Source organism: Palaemon carinicauda, chromosome 5, assembly GCF_036898095.1.
Source record: "Palaemon carinicauda isolate YSFRI2023 chromosome 5, ASM3689809v2, whole genome shotgun sequence".
Lineage (NCBI taxonomy): Eukaryota > Metazoa > Arthropoda > Malacostraca > Decapoda > Palaemonidae > Palaemon > Palaemon carinicauda.
Genome location: NC_090729.1, coordinates 177,364,319 through 177,391,852, shown reverse-complemented (window position 1 = coordinate 177,391,852; position 27,534 = coordinate 177,364,319). Strand labels below are relative to the sequence as shown.

At 41.9% G+C, this 27,534-nt stretch overlaps 1 protein-coding gene across 5 annotated transcripts in view; it reads left to right on the top strand.

The window, feature by feature from the left end:
- Nucleotides 1-27,534, top strand: part of LOC137641628 (extracellular matrix organizing protein FRAS1-like) — a 344,509-nt gene that overhangs the window by 257,275 nt on the left and 59,700 nt on the right. For all 5 annotated transcript variants that reach the window (XM_068374359.1, XM_068374360.1, XM_068374361.1 and 2 more), the window contains 9 exons: nt 5,755-5,959; nt 6,131-6,383; nt 6,575-6,699; nt 6,856-7,000; nt 7,786-7,992; nt 8,574-8,860; nt 9,645-9,843; nt 26,255-26,442; nt 26,841-26,994. In XM_068374359.1, coding sequence (XP_068230460.1) covers nt 5,755-5,959; nt 6,131-6,383; nt 6,575-6,699; nt 6,856-7,000; nt 7,786-7,992; nt 8,574-8,860; nt 9,645-9,843; nt 26,255-26,442; nt 26,841-26,994 — 1,763 coding nt within the window. The remainder of the gene's footprint in view (nt 1-5,754; nt 5,960-6,130; nt 6,384-6,574; nt 6,700-6,855; nt 7,001-7,785; nt 7,993-8,573; nt 8,861-9,644; nt 9,844-26,254; nt 26,443-26,840; nt 26,995-27,534) is intronic.

Sequence of the window (27,534 nt, the reverse complement as noted above, 5' to 3'; positions counted from 1 at the left end):
TTGTTTTTCTCGAAGGGAGGTAACTTCGATGCGTCCGGGGCTGAAGGAGGGGGCATCTGAGTTCCGGAACGGATGAGACTTGCCACCATATCTTTGAGCTCCGTCATAGCTCCTCGGTCTGCCCTAGACTGTTGAAGATATTGTTGTATCTGCTCTTTCACAATATCCCTGACCATGGCGGCGGATAAAGGGGGCTCCCGAGCTTGATCCTCTAACGAAGCCCTGGACTTAGTAGACTTTGACTTCTTAGGAGTCACGGTTTTAGGTATAGCAATATGAACATCAGGATCCTTTGAGGGTCCCGGAACCGGTGACACTGATAATGGCAAAGCTGAAGGCTTAAAGGTACGTAGTGGCTTCACCTTGGGTCGTACAGGAATGGAGGAACCTAGAGGAGAAGCCGTAGGTTTATCAAAGCCGTGAAAGGAAGTAGAAGAGGAAGGAGTGTGGGGTGAAAGGGGGTCCACCAACTCAACACCACCTACCTGCTCATCCATGGGTTCCTCGTCCAGACCTAGGTAGGGCTCGGCCTCCGTCACTAAAACCTCTTCCTCAGTTAGAATGGTTTCTCTAATCACTTCAATTAACGGGGCCGCTGTCTCCGGTGGAACTGCTGCAGTAGTAGAGCCTGGGAATAGGCGAGAAGCCATGTCTCCATCAAGAAGATAGGGTGCGCCAGCAGGCGCATTCCTCCCAAACCCTGACACCCAAGGCCGGAGAGTAGCTCTCGCCTCCCTGAGAGATTCATCATCAGCCTGAAAGAGGAGAGGGAATTAATGATGAAGTCAAAACTGAAGTCAATATACAAAGAGCAATTAATTCTTCGCAAAGAATATTAACAGGGACACTAGAACCAACTTACCTCCTCGCTCAGGAGTAGGGCTGACCGCTCATAGCAGAGCATGCATGCCTCCGGAAACCATATCGTATAGGGGGCTTGTCCCGGTTCCCGAGAGAAGGATATGGCGCAATGGGCATGGGCCCGGCATAGATCATGGCCCATGGTATCAGTAAAGGCAGCGGAGCAGCCCCTGGCAGTGCAGCGGACTTTCTGTAAAAAGAAAGAAGACATAAGTCTGGATGTTCCTTGAGATTTTTGTTATTGACTTATGAATCAAACACTTAAATCTTAATTAATGTGTGAGTATGGTAGTAGCTAACACCTTAATAAAATAAGAAATTATAATAGAAAACCAGTAACCACATAGCATGAATCTCTAAACTTCATCGATATCACACTGTTAACTCCGGTTCTGGACTCCTGCTTGATCTCTGTTTTTACCGGAGGTCCGGTAGCAAAGGCCCGTCATCGTGATATCGTGACCGTCTCCGGTACGATAACATTATCCTCAATGAATGAGTTATCTCCAGTGAAGCCGGAGATACGATGAAAACGGGGGCCTTAACTGTGTAATTGTGATCAAACATGACAAAGGTTCGTGTGTAAAAGGCTTCAGCCGGAGTCCGAGTGCCGGATTTCACCGTTGCACTCCAAAATCTGCTCCGGAACGATAACTAGTTCTCACCCAATGAGTATCCATTATAGCGGAGCATAACTCAAGGCGGAGCCAAGCATAACTCAAGGCGGAGCTAAGGGTGTCGGTATAAAACGACCCCAATTAATGACGCATACACTAACGTACCTAATAATAGTGTTAGCTATATTAACAGTAACCACATCAATAAATCGTTTATAATATTAAACGTACTATCATCAATTCTGATACTGAGAAGAGGCCTGAATAACCCGTGATCGTATAAAAACGGAGAACGGGAAATTCACCTCTCTTACTCAAAGAAAACGAGAGAAAGGATAACTCATACCTGTAGAACAGGAAACGAGCACTCTATGCTTTCGCTCTCAAGGTTACATATTAAAAATTAACATCACACAATAAATAAGAAAATTAATAAAATTGATTGCTTTTCTTAGTAATAGTAATAACGAAGAATAACGACAACGTAACAAAAAAACAAGGATATAGTCTAAAACGAACCCTCCAGGAGGGTACAAATTAACAGACTAAATCGCTAAGCTTTAAATCGTTACTATGCTTTAAAACGCTATCTTAAATCGCTATTCTTCGTAGGTCCAAATTGGACTTGCAAGCAAATAAATACCATAGTAAAAATTAATAATAATTAATGATAACATAAAAGGCCATAAAACGTAAGTGATATAACCTATCTGACAGAGTACCAGATGGGCAAAATTAACTAGAAAATTTACCGAAGCGAACATACCCAAAATGGCTGCCGATATCTCTGCAGGACAATCGCTTCCAAAACTAAAAACCACCATAATGGAAATAGAACAAATGCCCGGTACTGCCAAAAGCTGCCAAAACAAACTATGGTACTTAACATTGGTAAGGGTGAAGTAACAACGTCAGTCATGTTGAAATAACGAGAAATTCTTCGAAAAAACACTGTGCCCAAAAAAACTATGCTTGCTTCAAGTCCAATTAAAGAAGGATGTCCTAGAGGGCGCGCGTGGTAGGTGTCGTTGGGGAGTTCAACCATGTTATCTAGGGCCTGTCACGGCCCTCCCCATTGATGAAGGGATTATCTAAATGGAAGACAACCTGTGAATAGTGGTTTACACACGCCTTTGTTTAATACACGACACCTACAAGGTGTTCGCGTGAGGGTTGTAACCTCTGCATTCCATGCTTTTATCTTTCTCTAGTATATTTGGAAGATTTATATTAGGAAAGGTATAAGGAAGGACCTTTCTCACCGGACGTCACAGGCCGCCCCAGAAATAGAATATTCAAGCACTTGATGGGGAAACCAGGACACTGAAGGAGTTGGCTAGGATGGTTGTTTTAAGGCAAATATTGTGTAATCATATGGAACATTTCAGAGTCTAAATCCAAGTTAAAGGCCTGCTTGATAGATTTTGTCAATGCAGATTTTTATGATAAGATTGTTGATTGCTTAAGTTTCCATTTTTCAAAAATGTGGACTAGAAAGGAAGCCAAGAAGTCTGAGATTATCTGGCTTAGGGGCCTATCCTTAAGAAAGATAGTCTATGCTTTCTCTACTGGCTGGTATGGTGTGGTGAATGAAGGCCTCTTACATCTCGTCAGATCTGGCACATTGTATGCTGAGTTCTTATCCATAAATAAGGGAGAACAAAAATAAAAGTGTGAAGGTTCTGGGTCAGAAGCAGAGATATTCCAATTCCTAACTGATATAGCAGTGTTGATCAAAAAGTGTATGACTTTGACCTTGGATGCTAAAGTAACAGAAACCATGGGCTGCTAGGCCACTGTGACATCACTAGAACCACTGTCCCCCAAAATTCTGGAAAGTTCTCCAAAACTTTTGAAATCTTGCTTTTTGAAGGAAACAAAAGAGATGAAGACCATTTGTTTCAATCCAAGGTTAGGGTATCCTTTGCCACTGCCCGGGGATCCGCATTTAGAGCTATATAAAGTGGGAGTTTGAGATTCTCATTTGTTGCAAAGTAGTTAACTTTTGAGATCCTGTATAATCTTGAGGCTCTCTTGGAACGAACCCCAATCAAACGTCCGTCCCGTGTTCAGGGCCATTTGTTTGGCCAAAGAGTCCGCTACCACATTAAGGGATCCTGAATGGTGAATTGTTGAGAGGAATAGGTTCTTTTCCTGAAGAATTGGGAGAATTACACTATTAAGACCTCTTTCTCATATTGAGCTTCTTCAGCTTCAGGAAAACATATTCATGTGAAATGCTACAAAGGGAAAGACCATTTCCTAAATGCATAGGTCTCCTCTGAGTGACCTCCCTGCCAAAAGTTGATGCATCTGTATGAAGGATCGTATGGGAGTAATTTTTGTGTACTGAAAAGTTTGCATTGGAATTTTAGAAATTGTCATTTCTCTATGGCTCCTTTTCTGATAAAGGTGTCTAGTTCTAGGGTTTTTGCTAGAAAGAATTTTTGTTATGAGGGTGGTCTGAAGGTACACGACCGATCCAGACTTTCGAGACTATGCTCTAGCATAGTCTCGACAGAGAAAACATCCAGGGCTCTTGAAAACGGTGGAGATGACCCCCAACTACATACGTTCATTGTTGAGGGCCTGTACTCTTCGAGATTAACGAGAACCCCTCTCTCCTCTTGGCTGGTTCCATGTGTTTTTTTTTTTTTTTTTTTTTTTTTTTTTTTTTTTCAAAAAAAATACTGAAGCACTCTGGGATTGGGACTCTGGGTGATGGAACTAGTTTCTCAACTGGGGAAGTTTTGTTTGATGGTGTGATACTGGTCTTTCAGCTGGTTGTTTTGTGATGTCGTTGGTCCTCTTTAAAGGTTGGAGCCTTGTAATTCAACATTCTCCCCTCTTGGAAGGGACCTAAAGCTTTTTCTCCATCCCTGTGAAAGTGAAGGTCATTATTTGCTGTATGGGCATTAGACATGGCTTTATACACTATGTGAATCCCTTTTTCCCCTATCCTTGGAGGGTTGCTGTAAAAGAACTCTTCTACTTTTACCTTCTCCTTATTGAAATTGGCCAAAACACGTTATCATCTCAAATTTTACTTTGAGAAAGTTCTGTAAAGCCTAATAAGTAGGCTTGCACATTAACTTTGCCAGAGCTGCACTAGTACTCTTGAGATCCTCTGACAGCACCCACTTCCAGAAAAGTCATGACCTACATCAAACTTTGTTGTCCTTACATATTCTGGGATGGAAGGGAAAACTTTCTAGCAAATGGGATATGCTTGCATAAGCTTCCCTTTTTTTTCGCAGTAAGACTTCACAGAACCCCTCAAGTTTCTTGAATCCCTCATTCTTTTGGATAGACACCAAAGGGAGGGATGCATTCTTTGGGTAAGCAGGAATCCCCTTTTATCAATCTATCTCTCATAGACTGCAAACCCATGTTTATCATTTTGACCAAAAAGGGAGAATTCTGTCCTGGCACTGTTATCCCAACCTTAAGGAGGATGTCTGACCGGTCGGGTACTAGGAGCGTGCAGAAAAGAATGCCCTCATGGGTTCGCTGACGAATTGAAAAAAATGGTAGTAGACTGCAAACTAATGGACAGGTAGCTTCAGCTCCAGTACTAATATTGGTTTTCAGTGATGTATCATCATGTGTAGTATGTAGTTCAGTATAAGAGGTGCTGTGATGGATTTAACAGAGCCTGATTCCAAAGGTCGTCCTTGTACTCACTATGTCCATGCTGTGAATGTTGATACACTAGCCCAAGAACAGGGAGGACAATATTTCTTTGGTATTTTCATGTTGTATTGGATTCACTTTTCTAGCCTTGCACAGGACAGTTCTGGGAGACCACACGGCATGTTAACTTGCAAAATGTACCTGATATGTACAGTATATATGATTTGGCTTGCTATAAAATCATAAATATACTGTCCAGGAAAACCATTTAATGAGGTTAAATAAATGAAAGGGTTATAAAATTTTCAGGAATTGATTGAAAGTATTGCATAATTTACAAAAGAGTTTGAGAGAGACTAGGTGTTCATCAATCATTCCTCTAAAGTGGACTTGAAAGCAAGACTGGATATTTTTCTCGTTTTAAAATATTTACTATGACTAAAACTCATTTAATTCAATACTCTTTGTGAATTTTATGCTTAAAGAGCTTTCTGATAGTCTGACACCTGCTGCAACACAAGCAATCTGTGGGTATATCAAAAACAGTATTGTAATGTCTTTCAACATGTTTAGAAAGAACAGGCATCTACATTGCTGTAATCTGCTTAGAATATTGCAAATTATTTCAGATTTTGTTTTTCAGTTTCACCCAGAGGGAGCTAAATGAAGGGCTTGTGTGGTATTTGCATTCTGGTGGGTCAGAAACCAAGGCTGATGAACTTGTCTTCTCTGTGTCTGACAATTCGCATCCTCCCAATATTTTGGGAAATCAGTCATTTGTAATCCAAATAGATACCTTAGAAGAGGAAACTATGTTGCCAACCCCAGGGGCACAACTTGAGATTACTGTGAGTGGACATTTTGGACAAAGTCAAACTTTTTTTAATTCTATTATATTTCTTTATATATTTTTTTTATCCATGAGCATTTCATTCACTTTCCACCAATAAAATGTATGATAATTTTATTGATGTTCTACAAATGATGGTATTAAAAAAGTATTTGTATACTCATAACAGGTGCAGGATGGACAGGCTGCATTAATCACTCAAGCTCACTTGTCCTTTATTGGTGTAAAATACCCAGAACATTTAGTGTATACAATCACCCATCCTTTGAGCCCAAATGATGGGTCACTGTTTCACATTGATTCTCCTGGACTGGAGTTGAGGCAATTCACACAAGCAGACATTGATGGTATGAAGATCATATATATGCCTCCCTTGGGAGACATGATAATGCAGGAAAAACAATATAGTTTCAAGTTTTCAGGTACAGTATATTTTATTTTGTTTCTTTGGCAAAGTGTATTGAACTCATTTTGAAAAAGTTAGTTTTTAAAGATATCTATAGTACAATATAGGAAATGAACCATTTTTTTTATTGATATAACCATTTTCTGTTTGTCAAAACATCACATTACCAATTTAAATATATTTAATTGTAATGCTTTTACTCTTTAGTTTCAGATCAGTCTACTGGGAAAAGTTATGGACTGCCTGAACAAAAGTTTACTATCTATGTTGTCCCACAACTAGGTAGTCATCTCGTTTTCACAAATGAAAATCCTGAGTTAGTGATCAGGAGTGTGAGTATTTTTTTTTCTTTTTCAACATTATTTCTCTAATTTTTAGTCGTTTTACTGGCTACTCAATTAATACAGCAATATTATTCTTAAGTTCTTTAAGGACTACCTGTAAAATGTTCACTACAGTGTTACTCATTCATTGATTTTATTTCTTAGCATGAAGCTGTAAGACTAGAAACAGAATTCTTTGCAATTACCAACTCTGAAGCTGCTGATGAAATAGAATTTATTCTGCTTGAAGGCCCATTCCATGGAACAATCATTAAGGAAAAGGATGGAGAGGAACTTGTATTTACTGAAGGTAAAAATATTTTACAAATGATTAATTTATAATTTTTAATGTGAACTTTGCATTAATCATTTTGTAATCAAAGGCCTTATGTTTCTGTAGTGGTAATAATATTCTGTATTTATTCTATATCGTCATATTTTTGGAGCCTGAGTTTCAGCAAAAGTTTTAATGAAATTGCTGGTTATATCAATTATTGGTTTTAGGGTGAAGGTTGATAGTGAACTGTTTGGTATTCATCAAGTTGTTTTTCAAGTAGACTTCAGACACAGTTGGGTATTTCTCAACTGTTGGAAAGGAGTAAAGTAAATGTAAATTTTAAAACTTAATGGAAAATATGAATATGATTCATTAATGTTTTGTATTGTATCTATTCAGTGTTCAGTAATTCCCACATTATTATGATCACACATTACTTGGAGAGGAGGAAATATTAATGGCATATACTGTATTATTTGCATTTTTGTTTGAGTTTTAATTTTTGCTAACTGCAATGAAGAATAGAAACTGCTTTTTGTTTCTGAAACTATCCAGGAAACAACATAGCAATGAATATCAGATTTTCCTGAAGAAAACTTGAATCTTCAGAAAAATAGAAAAAATCAAGATAAATGTCTGATGCACATTATCATATTATGGAAATATTTAACTTATCCAGTTAGATTCACTTCTTATATGTCGGGGCAATTCTGAATAATTTGTCATTTGAAGATTAATAATTGGATTAAGATAAAGTGATGGTCAAAATGAGGAATTTTATGTTAAAGTATTTAAGAATTTATTACTGTATTTTGCAGAGGATAGCTTGACTCAAGAAGAAATAGAGAGGTCTGTGATCAAGTACGTTCACGATGGATCTGACTCTACGTATGATTACATTGTGTTTGTGGCTTTAGGGTTGAGATCGGAAGCTTCATCCAGGATATCGATCATCATTCGTCATGAGGATCAGCAGCAACCAATAAGAGGCAGTAATGCTTCATTCTCCTTGTCGCTTTTAGAGTGTAAGATCATTTGTTTACTGTAATTGATTCAAGGTGTAGTTTGTAATGAGAAAGTGTGGAATTTTGAAAGGTTTTTACATTAAAGTTCATTCAAAGTTACAAAAATTAAGATTAGTGCCATGTGTTTTAATGCCTGTGATGCAGATTTCAGTATGAATAGCAATTTAATATTCAAGAATTTATGTTCTTGACAATCTGGCACAGAAATGCTTCTCTGTGATTCTTATTAGCTTGTAAACTTTATTTTATTTAGCATCATTAAACTTTTAAGCGCTGTTCTCTGTAGTTTATCAATAAAGTACTCTGAGATGACACATATTGAATGTTGTTAGTTTATTAGGCAAATATGAGTTGAGTTGACAACATTAAATTAACTTGCAAATAAAAAGCAACAAGACCGCAATTTAACAAATAACTAAGGCATTTGAGACAGCAAACACCAAAATCTCTTTTTAATCGCGTTTTGAAATACTGTAGCAGAAAAGTGGCAGATAAATGTCACATCTAATGATTTTTTGAAGTTTGTCATATTAGTATAGGAAGATCCCTACAGTATTATGTATGATATCTTAATCTTTCAGATGAATCAAAGGTGATAACAAGTTGGCAACTTCACTTCACGGATGTTCATTCAAGCGATGATGAATTAGTGTACACTCTAACAACACAGTCAGAGTATGGCAATCTCCTCATCACTGAGCCCTCGGGTGCAACAAGAATGATAAATGGAACAGATAAATTTACCCAAGCAGAAATAGTCTATGGCCTTGTTAACTACTCTTCAACAGTAGAAATTGGACCCGAAGATGTAATGGAACATTTGGTTTTCAATGTCACTGATTCCAGTAACAATGTGCTTAGCAACCAGGTTAGTTTCCTTCTATGAAGAATAATTACATTCAAGAATGAGGCATGTGAAATAATCTTGATGAAATAGGAACCATCCAGGTGTTAAGATCCAGATCTCAAATAATGTTAATTTTACACATCTTTTAAAGTAAAGCTTTTGTTGCTTTTGGAGTATAACTGTACAGTAATCACGCTTATATCTTATCTTGAATTTCAAGTTTCAGCACCCTTATCAATTTGATACAGTATTTCAAATCAGCTGTGTGTGTAAAGGATTTTCATGAGTAAGTTGAAATACATATGAATTTTTAAAATGATCTGAATGGTTTTAGCATAAAAACTATTTGCTTCACACAAGTTGAATTCCACCTCTCAGTGTTGTCGTAAAAAATCTTAATGAAACTAGAAACTTGTCGTAAATATCAAAATCCTCACCCAAAGGGTTTGTTGTAGAATGAGATATGAAAATTGAAGCCAAGACCACGTTGGTTGGAGCCGAGGGGTTTGTTGCAAAATACCTTTGGTACGATCTACAGTGTACTACATGAGGCACTGTAAGTTGTTCCTCACTTTAGAGATAAGTTTCATTTAAATTTGTTGAACACTTATCAGGCAGGATAACAGTTGAAAAACTAGTATCCAGTTCTTTTTACAACATTAGCAGCTAGTACTATAAGTACAAGTTAGAAGCAACATAAGTTTCATTTAGTCTAGGGACTTAAATAAAGTAAGATTTTTATGCATTATATGTAAGTGAATGATGATATCAATGTATATATTATACTGAAATTCATACTTTACAGGTGTTGAAAATAATAATTCAGAGTGTAGATAATGAAGCTCCTGAAATAGAAATGTCAGGACAAATGATGGTAGATGAAGGAGGAAGTGCAGTCATTCCATCTGTCTTCACAGTTACTGATGTGGATTCTATCTTTTCCAAACTTAATTTCATTATAGATGCACCTCCAATTTTTGGATACATTACAAATTCCCTGTCAGGTGAGTGAATTGAATTGTTACTTTTGATTGTCCTTGATTATTTCATCCTTCTCTTGCTTGAGGGTACACTCGAGAACACTATTGTCTTATTTCTCTTCCTCTTGTTTTGTCACAGTTTTTAGAGTTTATATAGGAGACATTTTTTTCAATGCTGTTGCTGGTTTTAAAATATTTTATTTTTAATTTTTTTCTATCTTTTCTGGGCTATTTTACCTGTTGGAGCCCCTGGGCTTATAGCATCCTGTTTTTCCAAGTAGGGTTGCAGCTTAGCAAGTAATAATGATAATGATAGTAATAATTGGGATATGCAATTAAACGGATTTTGAGCAAAGCGAAAAATCTATTTTTGGGTGAGATAGCCATGTCAGTCCTGATGGAAGGTTCCTAATAGTAGCTTCCAAGGGATATATGTACTACAGTGATATTCCCAGAGAATTTACCTTTAGGTCTCCAGAATTCTAACTCCTGGAGCAAATACAGTGAACCCTCGCTACTTCGCGGTTCGACCATCGCGGATTCACCACTTCGCGGATTTTTTCCATAACCCATATATATACAGTAATATATATATATATATATATATATATATATATATATATATATATATATATATATATATATATATATATATATATATGCATGTATGCATGTATTTATGTATATATGTAGGTATGTATATGTGTATACATATAAATATATATATATATATATATATATATATATATACACACACACACACACATATATATATATATATATATATATATATATATATATATATATATATATATATATATATATATATATATATATATATCTAAAGTAGGAAGATGTGATGTAGTTCTAAGGGAAAAGTATGGGAAATATGTCTGGGTAATAAGCAAAGCTCTACCTCCAGTTTGTTTCTTCATTATGATCTGAGATAAATGTAAACAAAACATTGATTGCCATTTTTTATCGTGCTTTTTAGCGTGTTTAGGAAATGCATGATATAAAATCACCTTTAATATTTGTGCCTGTTTTAGTTTAGGGTACTGTAGTACATGCATTAAGTGTTCTGTACATTAAAGGGTAGTTTGTTAACAGAACTACGTACAAGGGAAGGTTTAAAAAGTCTGAATATACATGTTGAATAAATAGGTAAATATGGTGTCACTACTTCGCGGATTTTCACCTATCGCGGCCGCGACTGGAACCTATCTACCGCGATAAACGAGGGTTCACTGTATCCTTAACATTCTCTTAAGGATATCGCATAAATCAGGGGATGTATATCTTGATACGACACGTAGCGATCTTCACCCCGAATATCGTTTTTGCTTCGAGGAGGAAGAGTGGCAATTTTGAAAGGGGAGCCGTTATCAAGGTTAACCTACTTCCCATACTACTATTGAGTATCAAGATGGCGCCATATCCAAGATAGCGGACATTCCTTGTAGCGTTGAGCATGGTGCTACAGATATAGTAGTTTCGGGAGGGATTCTGCGAAGACCTTTTCTATAGAAAAGGAGGGTGGGTCCATCAGGACGACATGGCTATCTCACCCAAAAATAGATTTTTCGCTTAGCTCAAAATCCTTTTTCTGGGCTCAAGCCATGTCGTCCTGATGGAAGTGTACCAGAGCATTACTGTATCTGTGGATTTTCATCGGTGCCTTAACCTGGGGACAATTTTTCTATGGTCATCTGGACCATGTGAGACAAATGACGTTACCGTTACCCGTCATTATCACTAATCATAGACAATGTTAGTGCTTCCTGCCCCCTACAGGGAAGAGTCATACTAGACGGTAGAAAAGGAGCCTCAAGGTTAGCATATATTGTATGAACAAACGGTTTGTATATATTGTCGGAACAATATCAGTGTCCACTATATCCATTGTTTGTAAGCATACAATGATATGAGGTTTACTTACATGAGTAAGTCAAAGAACTCTGGATTTTTAAATATGCAAATTGCCGGGCAAATTAGGATGCAATTACATTCTAATAGACATTTATTTCTAATAAATGACTAAATGAAATAAGTGAAACGAATGTAACATGATAAAGGAATTATACGTGCAACGTATAAAGAAATTATTTTCCCCCTTTGAAAGGGAAGAAATGATGAGTGCCACTCTAAGACTGAAAAATTTTAATAAATTTTTCCTTTATAATTTCTGTAAATGTTGTATCCTATCAACACTGTGTACTACGTACATACGGCACAAGTGTTATCTGTATAATTCTACACCTGAGATTTTGAACAGACTTAATGTCACCATGGTAACACTCACTTAAAGGGTATCACACCAGAAGTGTTGACACTTTTTTTCCCTTTAATTGATAGTCCCAATCAATTAACTGTTCATCGCTGAAATTAGACGACAGGTTTTTATACACTACCTGCCACCACCACATAATGCTTCAGTTCATGGACCGGCTTAGCATAGTGTTTGTAGAACACTGGATGATTTCCATCCAGTATATGAGCAAAGACGCTTAAAGTCCATATACTGAAAAAAGTTCAGTGATGAAGCAATTTTCCTCAGATCATGACCTGCGGGTGTACTGTCAGGATCTGCTCTGCGAATAAAGTAGGTGAGCTTCACCCTCAGTTGTTTTAGGGATAAGTTTGATCCAGAGGTTTCTCCTGTAAAGAGCTTTCCTCCCTGAAGTCTGAAGTTCTACGAAGATAAACCTTTAGACACTCTACAGGACATAGAGAGACATCTTCCTTCAGAGGGCAGATTCTCCAGGGACCCCACCTCTTAGTGGGTAGCTCGTTCTTAGCGAGAAAGGTGGGATCAGGAAAGAGATTCAGTTCGCCCACTTCTGTGAACTGAATGTGGTCCTCATTTCTAGATAAGGCTACTATTTCACTAACTCTAGCCCCAGAGGCTATAGCAAACAGAAAAATAACCTTCTGGGTTAGATCCTTGAGGGAACAATCTTCATTGTTCACAGATGAGGCATAATGTAGGACCTTGTCCAAAGACCATGAGATTGGCTTTAGAGGTGTTGCAGGCTTAAGCCTTGCACATGCCTTTGGAATCTTATTAAAGATTTCATTCACCAGATCCACTTGAAAGGTCTAGTCATGGCTGAATTGCACGTAGTTTATCGTGTTGGCTGCCAGACCTTGATTATGAAGGTGGACAAAGAAGGACAGACAGAAGTTCATTGAAATTTCTTTCAGTCCTTTTGCTTTTACAAAAGCAACCCACTTTTTCCAAGAAGACTCATATTGTCTTCTAGTTGACTTAGACTTATATTCTTCTAAGATTTCTATATTACCTTCTGAGATCCCAAATCTTTTCCTAACCGCTAAGGCAAGAAAATCATGAAATGAAGGGTTTGGGCTCTCTGTGATAAATCGAGGCAATTAACTTCTGAACCCTCTGAGATAGTGCATGGATTCAGTAGTAGGGCCAGCCTCAGCCTCAGTTCCTTCACTAAAGGGAACCAGTTGCTCTTGGGCTATTTGGGAGCCACCAGAGCTAACCCTCCCTGGAAGGATCTCGGCATGTTGAGGACCTTCAGCAGGAGATTGGATGGGATGAACAGGAATTCCTGAGTCCATCCCTTCCATACTAGAGACATGGTGTCTGTTATCTCCTCTAGAGGATCCTCGTATGGGGCTACATATCGAGGTAGTTTCTTGACGACGCTCGTCACGAAGAGGTCGATCTGCAGCTCGGGGATTTGTTCCCATCTAGGAGAGAATAGGTCTGCGTCTGTGGACCATTCTAACTTTATCGGCTTGAGTCTGAGTAGAGCATCCGCTGTCACATTGCGGATCGATTGTACATGAACTGCTGATAGGTGCCTGAGGAGGTCTGATCTGCGTGGAGAGAGTTTCCCCAACCACGACAGGACTACCATGGCCTTGGATAGAAATGACCAAGTCCCTTGGATTTTCCTCTGATGGGAGTGAACACCCCATTCTTCCGACTAGGCATCCATGCGGATGATCTTCAATAGTCGAGGTAGTTGCAAGGGCACGGTCTTCAATAGGCTTCTGGCCTTTGACCATTGTTTGGGAAGCGATCTAGGAAAGACCAATATCGGTCATTTTAGATCATTTCAAGTGTTTGATGCATATCTCCAGACTCTTGACGCATCTTTCAGCTGTGCCCTTAGCACTGGGTCTGTCACTATTGCAAACTGGAGAGAGTTCAGAACTCTTTCCTGTTAGCGTCTTGGAATCCTGACTGATTACCATAGTCTCTTGACCGACCCTGCGATCTCCTTTTACATCCCTAAGGGAAATAGAGCTGGTGTGACCTCAGGTTTCGATGGTTTTTTAACCATTGAAGCCTTTGCGCTGAAGAGAATCGAGACTACTTGAAGCTGATTTTGCATCCCCGATGTTCCAGGAACCGGATCACTTCCTTGGATGCTTGTAGACCAGCCACTTCGGGTGCTGCCCCCACCAGCCTTTCATCCAGGTACAGTACTTTGTTACCTGAACAGTTTCTAGGCTTGGTTATTGCGTGACTGTGTCCGCCAATTCCGTGAAGATACTTAGGACTGTTTAGTCCGACAAGTATCTTTCTTAGGACATACGTTATCCTCTGTAACTTGAATCCTAGGTAGGAGGAGAGGGGGCGACTGACTGGAAGCTGCCAATAAGTGTCTTTTTGGGCTCAAGCCATGGCGTCCTGATGGAAGGTTCCTTTTTGGTAGCTTCCTTGGGTAAATAACTACTAAGATATTCCCAGAGAATTTAACCACAGGTTATCACAGAATTCTAACTTCTGGAGCGAGTATCCTAAAGGTTTCCCTTTAAGACATCGTATATCAACAGGGGACGCATGTATTAACGCGCCACATAGCTATCTACACCCCGAACAGAGTTAATGCTTCGGTGTGTAAGGGCTGAGAATAGCTGGGAGCCGTTCCATAGCTAATCTCATTCGTGGCTACTACTGATACTCGAGACGTAAACAAACGGGCGCCATTGCTTAAATGACGTCACGTCCGTCTTCATCCTTTGTTCAGTAGCTCGCCCTACTTAGACGGATTTTCCCTGTGCTTTACTTATCGCTTTGCATCTACGTAATGTCGCTACCTTCAGCCTCGCCTTCTTCTGGAAAGTTGAGTACAAGGTTCCAGTATTGTTTAGTTAAGCTCTGACCGTAAAGTAATTATTACTTTCCGAGATAATTGCTGTTTTGTGGCAGAGCTGTGCCTCTACAGGACCCGCCATTTTATGGCGTCGTTGTTGTTATGCATGCCTTATTTAGTTAGCCACATCAACGCTTCCGGCCTTATTTACTAATCGATTACATTAGTTTATTTAGTCTTCATAGCTAGGAACTTTTATATCGTGTTTCGACGCTTTTTATCGGTCATCGATTGACCTCATACCAGTCGGCTACTATAGCCCCCAGGCCAGAGCGCCTGTATATAAGTGTTCATGCATGATTTTATTAGTGATCCTAGGCTAAGTTATGAAGATAGTGGCATTATTTTACAATACTTTCGACCGTGATGCAAGTGTTTTTTTTCGCCTTCAGGGACCATATAGGGGATAGGTTAGTTAGTGTCCCTTCCTAACCTAACCTACTTGTAGGACCCCTATATGCTTCCTTCATCCCCTGTCTTGGCATTCCCTCTGTTTAGCCTTGATTCCCTTTCTAAGTAGAGGGATCAAGTGTCTAATGGAGTATTCATCGCCTCTCAGTCCTCCCTAAGGGAATGAACCCCCCTTAGGGTTGCGTCCGAGAGTGAGGATAGGCTAGCCCTTCCTCTATGGCTAGGAATAGTCTATGACTGTCCTGCGATAGCGATATGTCTTCTATCTTTCCTAGTTCGGGGCTCTTAGCCCTGCTCTAGGTTAGGTTTTGGAAGGTTACTCTGTCCCCTGCTGGAACTGTACCCATGCACCGTTTCAGCTTGGCTGCCTTATCTTAGGTTAGGGAGTGTCCTCCCTTTCCCTAGTGGCCGCTCTGGTACAGAACCCCTTCCTTGGAAGACTCTTCTCTTCTCCCCTCCCCACCTATCTCTTGTATAGCCTAGCCTACACTTAGGTTAGTCTATACCCATCTGTCCCCTGTCCTACAACTCCTCCTTAGGGTGGAGTGATAGGGCTACCTTGAGCTTCCTTGTGCAGTCCGCTCTGGTACATATACCCTTCATAGTGTCCTATGGGGTTAGCCACTGGATGTGTTCTGCATGTGGAGGTCTCTCCCCTCTTGGGTGTCCCCTAGCCCTCCCTTGGGCTACCCTAGCTCCCGGTCCTCTGTGACCCCTGCTCCTGGGTGATAGAGCCTGCCTCTATCATGGGTACACCCTCTCAGGGGGGGACGTATGGGAGTCCATGACTGGACTTCTTACATCCCTCCCCCTGTCTCTCTCACTATCCGGGTGCCGGTCCCTTGCCGCCTCCACTGTCGGCGATACCCGCCTCCTACCTTGGTGACTCTCCCCTACCCTCATGCCGCCAGCCCCCCCGCTTGCCGGGGGACTGTCGACCGCCGCCGGCTCCCGCCGACGGCTCTCCTCCTTCCTCCTAGCTTCGCCGTCCGCCTGCCGGTCGGCCACCGGAGTGCCGTCATCCACTGCCGGCAACCTGGTTCAGCTATAACCATCCTTGTCCCAGTCACCAATCCGGCATCCTCCGACTGCCGGAGCCGCCGCTCCTCTGCCGGCGTGCCGCCGTTGTGCCGGCGGCCGCCACCCTGGTTTTACTCTTGACTTACATTTTGTCTGTCCTAATGCCAGAAACTCTGCTGGAGCGGCCTCCGGCGTGCCGGAGGTCTGCCTGCCGGAACCTCCCGGAGGCGTCAAGAATACTTGCACCCCCTTCTCCTAGCTATCACTTGTATACTGATAGCCCTACACTGCAAACAGATAGCCTGTTTACACTCTTTAGATCAGTGCCTTGGCACTGTTCTATTAGTAATCATGCTGTCTCTTTGCATTCTTCAAAATTCCAGCATGCTGCGTGCTTCTTAGCGCGGCTGGTTGCCGGAAGCAGTTACCCTAAGGGACCTGTTAGCCCCCTAATTTGGGACTGAGTGATCTCAGTCCCAAACTTATCCTTGGTGTTTTCCATGGAATTCCATTGCCCTGTGGAATTTCAGGGAATACTATCCTGTGCCTTCGGCCATCTCGGATTATCCAGGGATAAAGCTTGCGGTAGCCAGCCGGGCGGGATGCATGGAGTATGTTTTCTTTACTACTTCACTCTATGCATCACACCCTTTCTTTAAGTTGAAATTAATGATTAATCTTAACTTAGCTTAAGAACCATTCTTATGACTCCCCCCATACTCATTTTCTCTTTCTTCCACAGGAGGAGCAGATGAAGTGTGACTTCGACTTCTGCGCTGTGAAACGCCCGCACTTCTACGGGCATACGGCTTGCAGGACTCACGCCCCTTGTGCTAACAAGAAAGGGGATCTGAAATTCTGGGACCCACTGAATTGTACGGTCTGCCAGGCTCAACTAGTTGATGCCTTCCATAACCCTCCCTCAGCGGAGGTCAGGGACACTTCTCGGGAGAAGCTACGCAAGTGGGTGCGTGGCTTCCAGAAGAATGCCACCGGACCGTACCTGGCCACTGAAGAAATGAGGTCACTCTTGTTCCCTAAGGCCTCCCCTGATTCAGTGGTACCCAAGGATGTGATTCCCACTGTCCAAATTACAGTGGAACCTGATGTTGTCATGGCCCAGTCCATGCACGAGTGCCGCCTGGATTCCGAAGATGACGAACATATGTCGGATGTCTCGGAAGACACGGAGAAGACCCTTATGGCTCAAGGAGCTGAAGATGACGAAGACCAGGTGGAATACGCCGAGTCGGAGCAAGAGGTCGCTCCTCCTTCCACCTCCGCTCCTACTCCTACACCGACGGAAGTATCTATCCCGTCTACCTCCACGACCCCGGATCCCTCTTCATCCACTCAAGAAATGATCCGGTTGATTAGAGCCGTCATGGACGACAGGTTAAAGGAGAATCAGGAGTTCATCAGGTCCATGATGGGATCCAGAGAACCGAAGAGGATTTCGGTTAAGGATCTCCCCGCTTGCTCACATGCCAACCCATGGAGGTATGCTGAGCATATGGTTATCGCGACCGGCAGGATCTTTATCAGCGACAAGATCGGCACGGTCCCTTTGGAAGACGTGGAGCTCTTCCCAAACTTCGAGGCCTACCCGGACTGTTACGTCCGACTTCGTTCTGAACCTGCCTCTAAAGAAGAGACCGAACCGAAGGAAAAGATAGTGTTCGATCTCGCGAAGGCCCAGGCTATGCTAGCCAACACATTCAAGAGTAGGGGTTTTACCTGCTCTAAGCTTCCGGCCCTGAGCAAGAAGCACCCTACTTATGTCGCACCTGAAAATGCGGTACTTCCATTCTTGGAAAAGGCCTTCACTGCGTGCCTTAAAGCTGTGGAAGAGGGGAAAGCCTGCCCTGCACTGGAGGAGGAGTGCAGACCCTTCTCCATAGTCACTCCCCCTGACGCTCGTCACTGGAAGGATATCCAGCATACGTTCGTCGTGGGAAAGCTAGATCCTGACGTCGCCGGACGTCAGTTTAACGAAGACCTCCCTAAGCTCAACGATCACCTCCTTCGTCGGGAACAAGATACGAAGGAGAGGCTCGCAGCATCCATGTCTCACCAAGTTCAACTTGAAATTATGGCCTGTGACACCAGAGTACCAGACCACTACATGGTACTTTCCAAATCCCACATGACAACCGTGATGAAGGACTTGTACCACTTCATGAAGGCTCGGAGAGCCTGTCGTGAATTCGTGTTCGCAGGTGCCACTGTGGAACACGAACCCCGGAGGCTGATTTCCTCCAACATCTGGGGCAAACACCTCTTTCCTTCTGACCTTGTGAAGGAAATCACCGACAAAGCCGCCACGGAGAATAGGAACCTTCTCCACAAGTGGGGCATGTCAAGAAAGAGGAAACCCTCTCAGGACGACGGACCTCAACCTAAGAGGAAATCCTCAAAACAGAAACCCCAGCAACGTCAACCAAGACGTCAGTTTCCGGGACCCGCTACCTCCCAAGTGGCAGCTCAGCCACAACAGACCTTTCAATTGGTCACCCAACCGGTGTTGTCACAGTCACCGGTCTTCACCCCTGCTTTCGAGCAACAGACAACTACCTTTCGTCCCAAAGGTAGAGGCTCAAACAGAGGTGCTAGCAGAGACGCGTCTCGCCGTCCCTCCAGAGGCAGAGGAGGAAAGGGAGCTAGCGGCCGAGGCAGCAAGCCCTCGGGACACCAGAAGCAATGAAGTGCTTCCGGTGGGAGGAAGACTCCGCCAATTCCAGGATCGTTGGACCTTCGATCCCTGGGCACACAGCATCGTCAAGAAGGGTCTAGGCTGGAGTTGGGCTCAACCACCCCCAACCTTCCAGCAATTCTTCCAACAATCAACCCCCCTTCTGGAAGAATATGTCCTAGATCTCTTGAACAAGAAGGTGATAAGGAAGGTAAAGTCCACCAGGTTCCAAGGGAGACTGTTTTGTGTCCCCAAGAAAGACTCCGACAAACTCAGAGTCATTCTGGACTTATAACTCAGAGTCATTCTGGACTTATCCCCCCTCAACAAGTTCATAGCGAACGACAAGTTCAAGATGCTGACTCTTCAACAGATAAGGACCCTTCTGCCTCGAGGTTCCTACACGGTCTCCATAGACCTGGCGGATGCCTACTGGCACGTTCCAATGAACCATCACGCTTCCTCCTACCTAAGATTTCGACTCCAAAGGAAAAGCTACGCCTTCCGGGCCATGCCCTTCGGCCTCAATGTGGCCCCTCGGATCTTCACAAAGCTGGCGGACGCCATAGTACAACAGCTCCGCCTCCGAAACGTCCAGGTGATGGCCTACCTCGACGACTAGCTAGTCTGGGCTCCATCGCCCGAAGATTGTGTAAAATCTTGCAACAAAGTCACCCAGTACCTAGAACACCTGGGATTCAAGATCAACGAGAAGAAATCTCGCCTCTCTCCAGCTCAGAAGTTCCAGTGGTTAGGAATCCAATGGAACCTTCAGTCACACCGCCTTTCCATCCCCCAGAAGAAAAGGAAGGAAATAGCAGGGTCTGTCAAGCGACTACTGAAATCCAAACGAATTTCAAGACGCCAGCAGGAACGAGTTCTAGGCTCTCTACAGTTCGCCTCGGTAACAAACCCAGTGCTTCGTGCACAGCTAAAGGATGCCGCGGGAGTCTGGAGACGTTCTGCATCCATCGCTCGAAGAGACCTCAAGAGACGGCTTCCAAACAGACTTCGACTTCTCCTCAAGCCGTGGTCGGAAGCAAAGGCCCTGAAAAGGTCCATTCCTCTTCAACACCCTCCTCCATCACTCAACATCCACACGGACGCTTCGCTGGAGGGTTGGGGAGGTCACTCCCACCAAAAACAGGCTCAAGGCACCTGGTCTCCCCTGTTCAAGACGTTCCACATAAACATCTTGGAGGCCATGGCGGTCCTTCTAACTCTGAAGAAATTATCCCCGCCTCCCTCGATCCACATTCGTCTAACCCTAGACAACTCGGTGGTAGTTCGTTGTCTCAATCGCCAAGGCTCAAGATCGCCCCAGATAAATCAGGTGCTTCTCCCAATCTTCCGTCTGGCAGAGAAGAAGTGGCACCTGTCTGCAGTTCACCTACAAGGATTCTGCAATGTGACAGCGGATGCTCTATCTCGAACAAACCCGATAGAGTCGGAATGGTCTCTAGACGCAAGATCGTTCTCCTTCATCTCTCACCAAGTCCCAGAACTTCAGATAGATCTCTTTGCAACGAGCGACAACAATCAACTTCCTCGGTATGTGGCCCCGTACGAGGACCCCAAGGCAGAAGCAGTGGATGCCATGTCACTGGACTGGAACAGATGGTCCAAGATCTACCTGTTCCTTCCCACCAACCTTCTGCTGAAAGTCCTCTCCAAACTGAGAACCTTCAAAGGGACAGCGGCCCTAGTGGCTCCCAAGTGGCCCCGGAGCAACTGGTACCCCCTGGTCCTAGAGCTGCAGCCCAAGCTGATCCCTCTCCCGGGCCCAGTTCTCTCCCAACAAGTACAGAAGTCGACTGTCTTCGCTTCATCATCGAAAATCAAGGACCTTCATCTCATGATTTTCTCTCCCTAGCCGCAAAGAAGAGGTTTGGGATCTCGAAGAAAAGTCTGGACTTCCTAGAGGAATACAAGACCGAATCCACAAGACGGCAATACGAATCATCCTGGAGGAAATGGGTCTCCTTCATCAAGACAAAAAATCCTAAAGAAATCACAATTGATTTCTGCATGTCCTTCTTTATTCACCTTCATGGACAGGGATTAGCAGCCAATACGATTTCAACCTGCAAATCGGCCTTGACCAGACCAATTCTATATGCTTTCCAAATTGATCTGTCCAGCGACATCTTCAACAAACTACCGAAAGCATGTGCTCGCCACGCCCAGCACCCCCACCGAAACCGATCTCCTGGTCATTAGACAAGGTGCTCCATTTCGCCTCCAACTTGGATAATGATTCATGCCCTCTCAAGGATCTGACTCAGAAAGTTATATTTCTCTTTGCTCTTGCTTCGGGAGCTCGAGTCAGCGAAATAGTGGCATTATCAAGAGAAGAAGGACACATCCTGTTTACCGATACAGGAGACTTTACCCTCTCCCCTGATCCGACGTTTCTCGCCAAAAATTAATTACCCACCAAAAGATGGGGCCCCTGTAGAATATGCCCCCTGAAGGAAGATGTCTCTCTATGCCCAGTAGAGAGCCTCAAGGTCTATCTTCGCAGAACTTCGAACTTTGGTGGAGGCCAACTCTTAAAAGGAGAAACATCGGGCAGCGACCTGTCACTGAAACAATTAAGAGCGAAAATCACCTACTTCATTCGCAGAGCGGATCCTGACAGTACACCCGCCGGTCATGATCCTAGGAAAGTTGCATCATCTCTGAATTTCTTTCAGAGTATGGACTTTGAAAGCCTTAAAAACTTCACAGGCTGGAAGTCCTCGCGCGTTTTCTTTAAACATTATGCGAAACAAGTGCACGAAGTCAAACATTTTGTGGTAGCCGCAGGTAGTGTTATGAAACCTGCACCTAACTCTGCATAGAACAGTGAGTTACTTGGTACTCTAACTCTTCGGGTGCCTATGTTGACCCTCGAGCGATACATAGTGATGTCGAAAACACTTAGTGCTTTTATAACTGTTCTTATCCCAGGTGAAATGTCATAGTTGTCACACAAGTGCCGCATGCCCTGAGCATGATGTGTTTTTAATCAAAGACTTACGTTCCTCGAGAACGAGTGCCTACTAATAAACTTGAAATTCCTTTTCAGATTCAAGAGCAAGTCTTTATTACTATGTACATTATAATTACTGTAAATGAACTTTACTTATTGCTGCAATTCATTTAATTTCTGCATTTGTGAAATAAAATTTCTATTTTATTACCTGTGCGTCTCGATCAGCTCCTACTTACTATGAAATACATGCCTGTCATAGTTTTATTATCCCCTTTTCCTTATGGTTATGGAGAAATTAAGATACTAACTCTTAATTTATATTCACTCTGATTATGTAATGTTCCAATACGAGTACTTACTCTTCATACCCTGGAGATGAATCACCCTTCTCAGCACACAGTGCCCAACCACCACTGGTCTGCTTTTCAGAATGTTCCTATACGAATACCAAACATTCGGCTTCATCTCCAAGTTCTCCAAGTTCTTCTATCAGGATGAATAGCCCTTCAATACCACTTTGACGTCGGCATGGCCCGTGGGAACTTCACTGCCAAGGGGGGCAGGATGCTTCTTCCCTACGGTTCTTTACCAAGATTACTATGCTAATTTGTCAATGCCTTGGCACTTACTAATAGGGGAAAATCTACCACGATACATTGATTCTCTGGTATTCTTCCATCAGGACGCCATGGCTTGAGCCCAAAAAACGGATTTTGAGCGAAGCGAAAAAACTATTTTTGGGTGAGATAGCCATGGCGTCCTGATGGACCCTCCCTGCTACTTCGTCCAGTTTTTAGGTCCCACCCTGCTCTACTGTATCATGGTGATGGGCAAGCAACTGGCTTCAGGATAAAGACGGACGTGACGTCATTTAAGCAATGACGCCCGTTTGTTTACGTCTCGAGTATCAGTAGTAGCCACGAATGAGATTAGCTATGGAACGGCTCCCAGCTATTCTCAGCCCTTACACACCGAAGCATTAACTCTGTTCGGGGTGTAGATAGCTATGTGGCGCGTTAATACATGCGTCCCCTGTTGATATACGATGTCTTAAAGGGAAACCTTTAGGATACTCGCTCCAGAAGTTAGAATTCTGTGATAACCTGTGGTTAAATTCTCTGGGAATATCTTAGTAGTTATTTACCCAAGGAAGCTACCAAAAAGGAACCTTCCATCAGGACGCCATGGCTATCTCACCCAAAAATAGATTTTTCGCTTTGCTCAAAATCCGTTTTCAGGTCTGACAAGACTGAACACCCATTTTTGAAATAGGGTCCTTATGTTCAGAAGGATTAACATATTGAACTTGCTGTTTTATTTGAACTTGTTGAGTCCTTCTTGTGAACACCAAACAGCCTTCCCTAGAATTGGATGGACTATACTTTCCTTACCACCTGTATGCTTTAGAGCTCTAAGGTATACTCTTCTAGAACAGGGTTGGAGTGTAGGAAGAGTTGGGGAAATGATGGTGGAGGCATGTCTATTTTCCATCCTAGTTCCATCTTTATTAGGCCTTGGACCTAAGGATCGAAGGTCCAGTGATCCTGAAGGAGCCTCCCTCCTACCAGAAGCATCTCTTTGCTTAGACTGATCAGAAGGTTTACCTCTTCGACCGCCTGCCCGCGGCACCGAGGTCATCGAAACTGTGGGATGTTGTTGAACAGCCCGAGGAAAAATTCTAGACTTTTCCGTCTTCCTTTTAGGTTTGGGACCCACGTCCGTGGAAGACTTCCTCTTTGAAGAGATGCCTCACTTCTGGAGAAGTCCCATATTCTCCATGGTGGCTTTCTCAATTACCTCTTTGACTACCTTGTTTGGAAAGAGGTCTCTACCCCAGATGTTGGAAGATATCAGCTTCCTGGTTTCATGTTTCACTGTTGCGGCAGCGAACACAAACTCCCTACAGGCTCTCCTAGCCTTCATAAAGGCATATAGGTCTTTTACTAAGGTGGCCATATGCATTTTGGCCGAGACCATGAGCATGTCTGGGGTTCTTTGATGGGCTGAATACAACTCTATGCAGTTCTGTAGGGATAGGGAGGCTGCAAGTCTCTCCTTTGTCTCTTGTTCCTTGCACAAAAGAAACTCAGAAAGTTTAGGGAGATTCTTGCTAAACTGTCGTCCAGCAACATCCGCGTCTAGTTTCCCTACTGAAAAGGTTAAGTGGACTTCCTTCCAATCCTTCTCCTGCATGGGTAAGGCTAGTGACAGAGGCTTGCACTTCTCGAGTGCAGGACATGGTTTGCCTGCCTCTACTGCCTTGGCAACAGATTTAAGTGCCTTCCACGTAAAGGGGAATGTTATTGAAGCAGGAGCAAGAAAGGTAGGGTGTCTGATACTTAGTGCGAACACTTTCAACACCGAGTAACCCGTCTTTCTCAGACTACTTGACAAGATAGCCTGTGCCTCATCATGGTTGAGAATCATGACCTCCTTCGGTTCCGTTTCTTTTCCTGACGTTGGTTCATGCTTCAGTCGAATGAAGCAATTAGGGAAAGCATTAAAGCTTGGCCAAAACTGGATTTCGTCTATAGGAACAGCACCCATCTTCTCCGAGATGTAGAGTTTGCCGTCTAAAATCGGCATAAGCTCCGCATACCTCCAGGGATTGGTTCTGGAGCATGTCGGAAGGTCTTGGTGTCTGGGTCGCTTGTATGACCCTTGGGGAGCGACAAGTGAAGCTTCACAGAGCTCTATTTCAACTAGGAATGTCGTTCTACTAACTAAATAACACATGCCTAACGAACGACAGCGCCCATGGCACCTCCGGTAATGGGCCTAGCTCCTAATCACAATAAATTACTCTAATTTCACTGTGAAACAGAAGCTAAAAATATACACATTGTAAAGAATCAATACTCAACTTTCCAGAGGCAAAAGAAGCTGGAGATTGCATAATAATCCTTGCAGAATCGATCGAAAAAGTTAGATCAAGAGGGAACAACACCATGCGAATTCGCTACAGAATTAGGAATGTCCGCCATCTTGGATATGGCGCCATCTTGATACTCAATAGTAGTATGGAAGGTAGGGTAACCTTGATAACGGCTTCCCTTCCAAAATTGCCAGTCTTCCCCCTCGAAGCGAAAACGCTATTCGGGGTGAAGATCACTATGTGTAGTATCAAGATATGCGTCCCCTGATTTATGTGATATCCTTAAGAGAATGTTAAAGATATTCGCGCCAGGAGTTAGAATTCTGGAGACCTAAAGGTAAATTCTCTGGGAATATCACTGTAGTGTAAATACATATATCCCTTGGAAGCTACTATTAGGAACCATCAGGACGACATGGCTTGATCCCAAAAATATTGTTATATTGTCAGGGCTTTCCATGGATATATGTTTAGACTTGATAATTGAATTCATGATCTGCTGGAAGAATCTCTGGTTACACTATTTTGAAAAAAGGCACAGTAATTATTTATCAATAGAAATGATTTAATATTGTCAAAAGATTATAATTGAATGCAAGAAAAATTACTTTTGTTTTCCCATGTTGTAAAACATTAATGGTAATTATAATGCAGAAGATTTTCGTCTAATAGATTTTGGGTTACATATGTTGTGTGTGTTGTCATGAACTTGCATTTTCATATACCCAGTTTACTGTTTGTGATAATCTAAAAATTAACATCTCTTATCTGTCTATCCCAGTACGTCTGACTCCATTTATATGTAAGTATGTTTTCATCCCTCTGCATGTCCCTTTATCTTATAAGGTTAAAGTTTTGTAAGGTACTATAATTCTAATATCTGTAGAATATAGTTTCATTTGTATTATCTGTAGGCAATGAGAACTAGAATAATGAGACTACAAAATTGCGTTTTATTCCCACTAATAAAGCTGATAATTAGAATGAGGTTGAGATCAATATCATGCATAAAGGGCAAAGATCAAATAGAAATTTGCCACCACTTTTGTTGTGTTTCACAATCACATCTTTAGTTTTTTATCTTCTTTTGATGTTAGTTATTCTATCATCATCATCATCATTTTTTAAATGTTAATCTCTGCATGAAAAACAAGCATAAATTTTAACATAACACTATATTCATGATAGACAAAGTACACTACTGTACTTTGCTATCTTTTTATAAGTAATGTACTGCAACTTGCATACAAAAAGTTTTTATAATATATAACTCCACTAGACACTCGCAAATTATGCATGAGCTACAGCAAATATATTTATTTCAGATCCTCAGAGTAGAGCAGGAGCCACCACATCAGTCTTCAGCTTTCCATTATCTGACGTGTTTGGAGGGAAAATAAGATATATACAGTCACAGCACCGCCATCAAGAACCTGTAGAGGATTCATTTCTTTTCCATATAACAGATGGCACCAATGTATCACCTATTGAGAGGATGAACATATCAATACAGGTAAAATAGTATTAATAATATTCTCCCTTATACCTGGTTTTATCATTATTGCTTCTTGTCAAGCCATTTTAGAATTATTTTAATATTAGCATTTTAATTTTTCTTAGATTTAGAAGTGTTTATTGGTTTTGATTCAGTGATTCAAAATCCTGAAAGTAAACATTGTATATTAAACAAATAAATCGAAAGATTTCATTTCAAATAATGGGGATCATTTTCATATCCAGTTATTTCCATCCCTTAGTGATTAAACCAATTTGCTTGTATGTTAGATAGCATAAGCTGTAAATGAATGATGCATGAATTTGGAAGTAATTGTCTTGATTCCTGTGACATAAAATATATTTTGTTGATCAAAAATTTTGATAGACTACTAGAATATTTTTCTTTTCTTACAGCCCATGAATGATGAGTCTCCTGTAATACTTGGTGAACAAGTTGTTCTAGAGCAAGGCAAAACTCTTATTATCACCAATCAATCTCTCTTCATATCAGATTCTGACACAGATAATGAGCAGCTCATTATAAAGGTCGTACAACCTCCTATTCATGGTAAGATACGAACATTTAGGTAATTGACTATTTTGGTAGTTTTTCAAATGGTCTTGGTTTTTCTTTCCCTGTAGATGAAAGCAATGTGAACAACAGGCGAGTATAGACATAAAATATTTTATAAGAATTACTTTTTTTAAGTGTATTCCTTCTATGACAAAATTATGAAAAGATTTTCTGTCATGTGCTTTGTCATGAGATTGAATTGGTTGCAAAGTCACCTTGACTTGAGCAGGCTCACTGGAGTCTCAAGTCATTATTTTAAGGTGTCACTTTCTTTTGTTGTTGTTGAAAGTTTATTTTTTAGTTAATATTTCCTTTTGAGTATTGGTTGCTTTCATGTTGAAGCCCTCGTGCTTATAGAATTCCAAATCGGGTTGCAGCATGGCTAATACTGAAAATAATATTGGTCATCAATTAGTTTTGTTGGATAGCTGACAAGATTAGATTGTTGGCCACTGACTGAGAGTTGCCAACGTTAAAGCCTAGCGATTGTAAGTCTATCTATCTATATACCAAGGCACTTCCCCCAATTTTGGG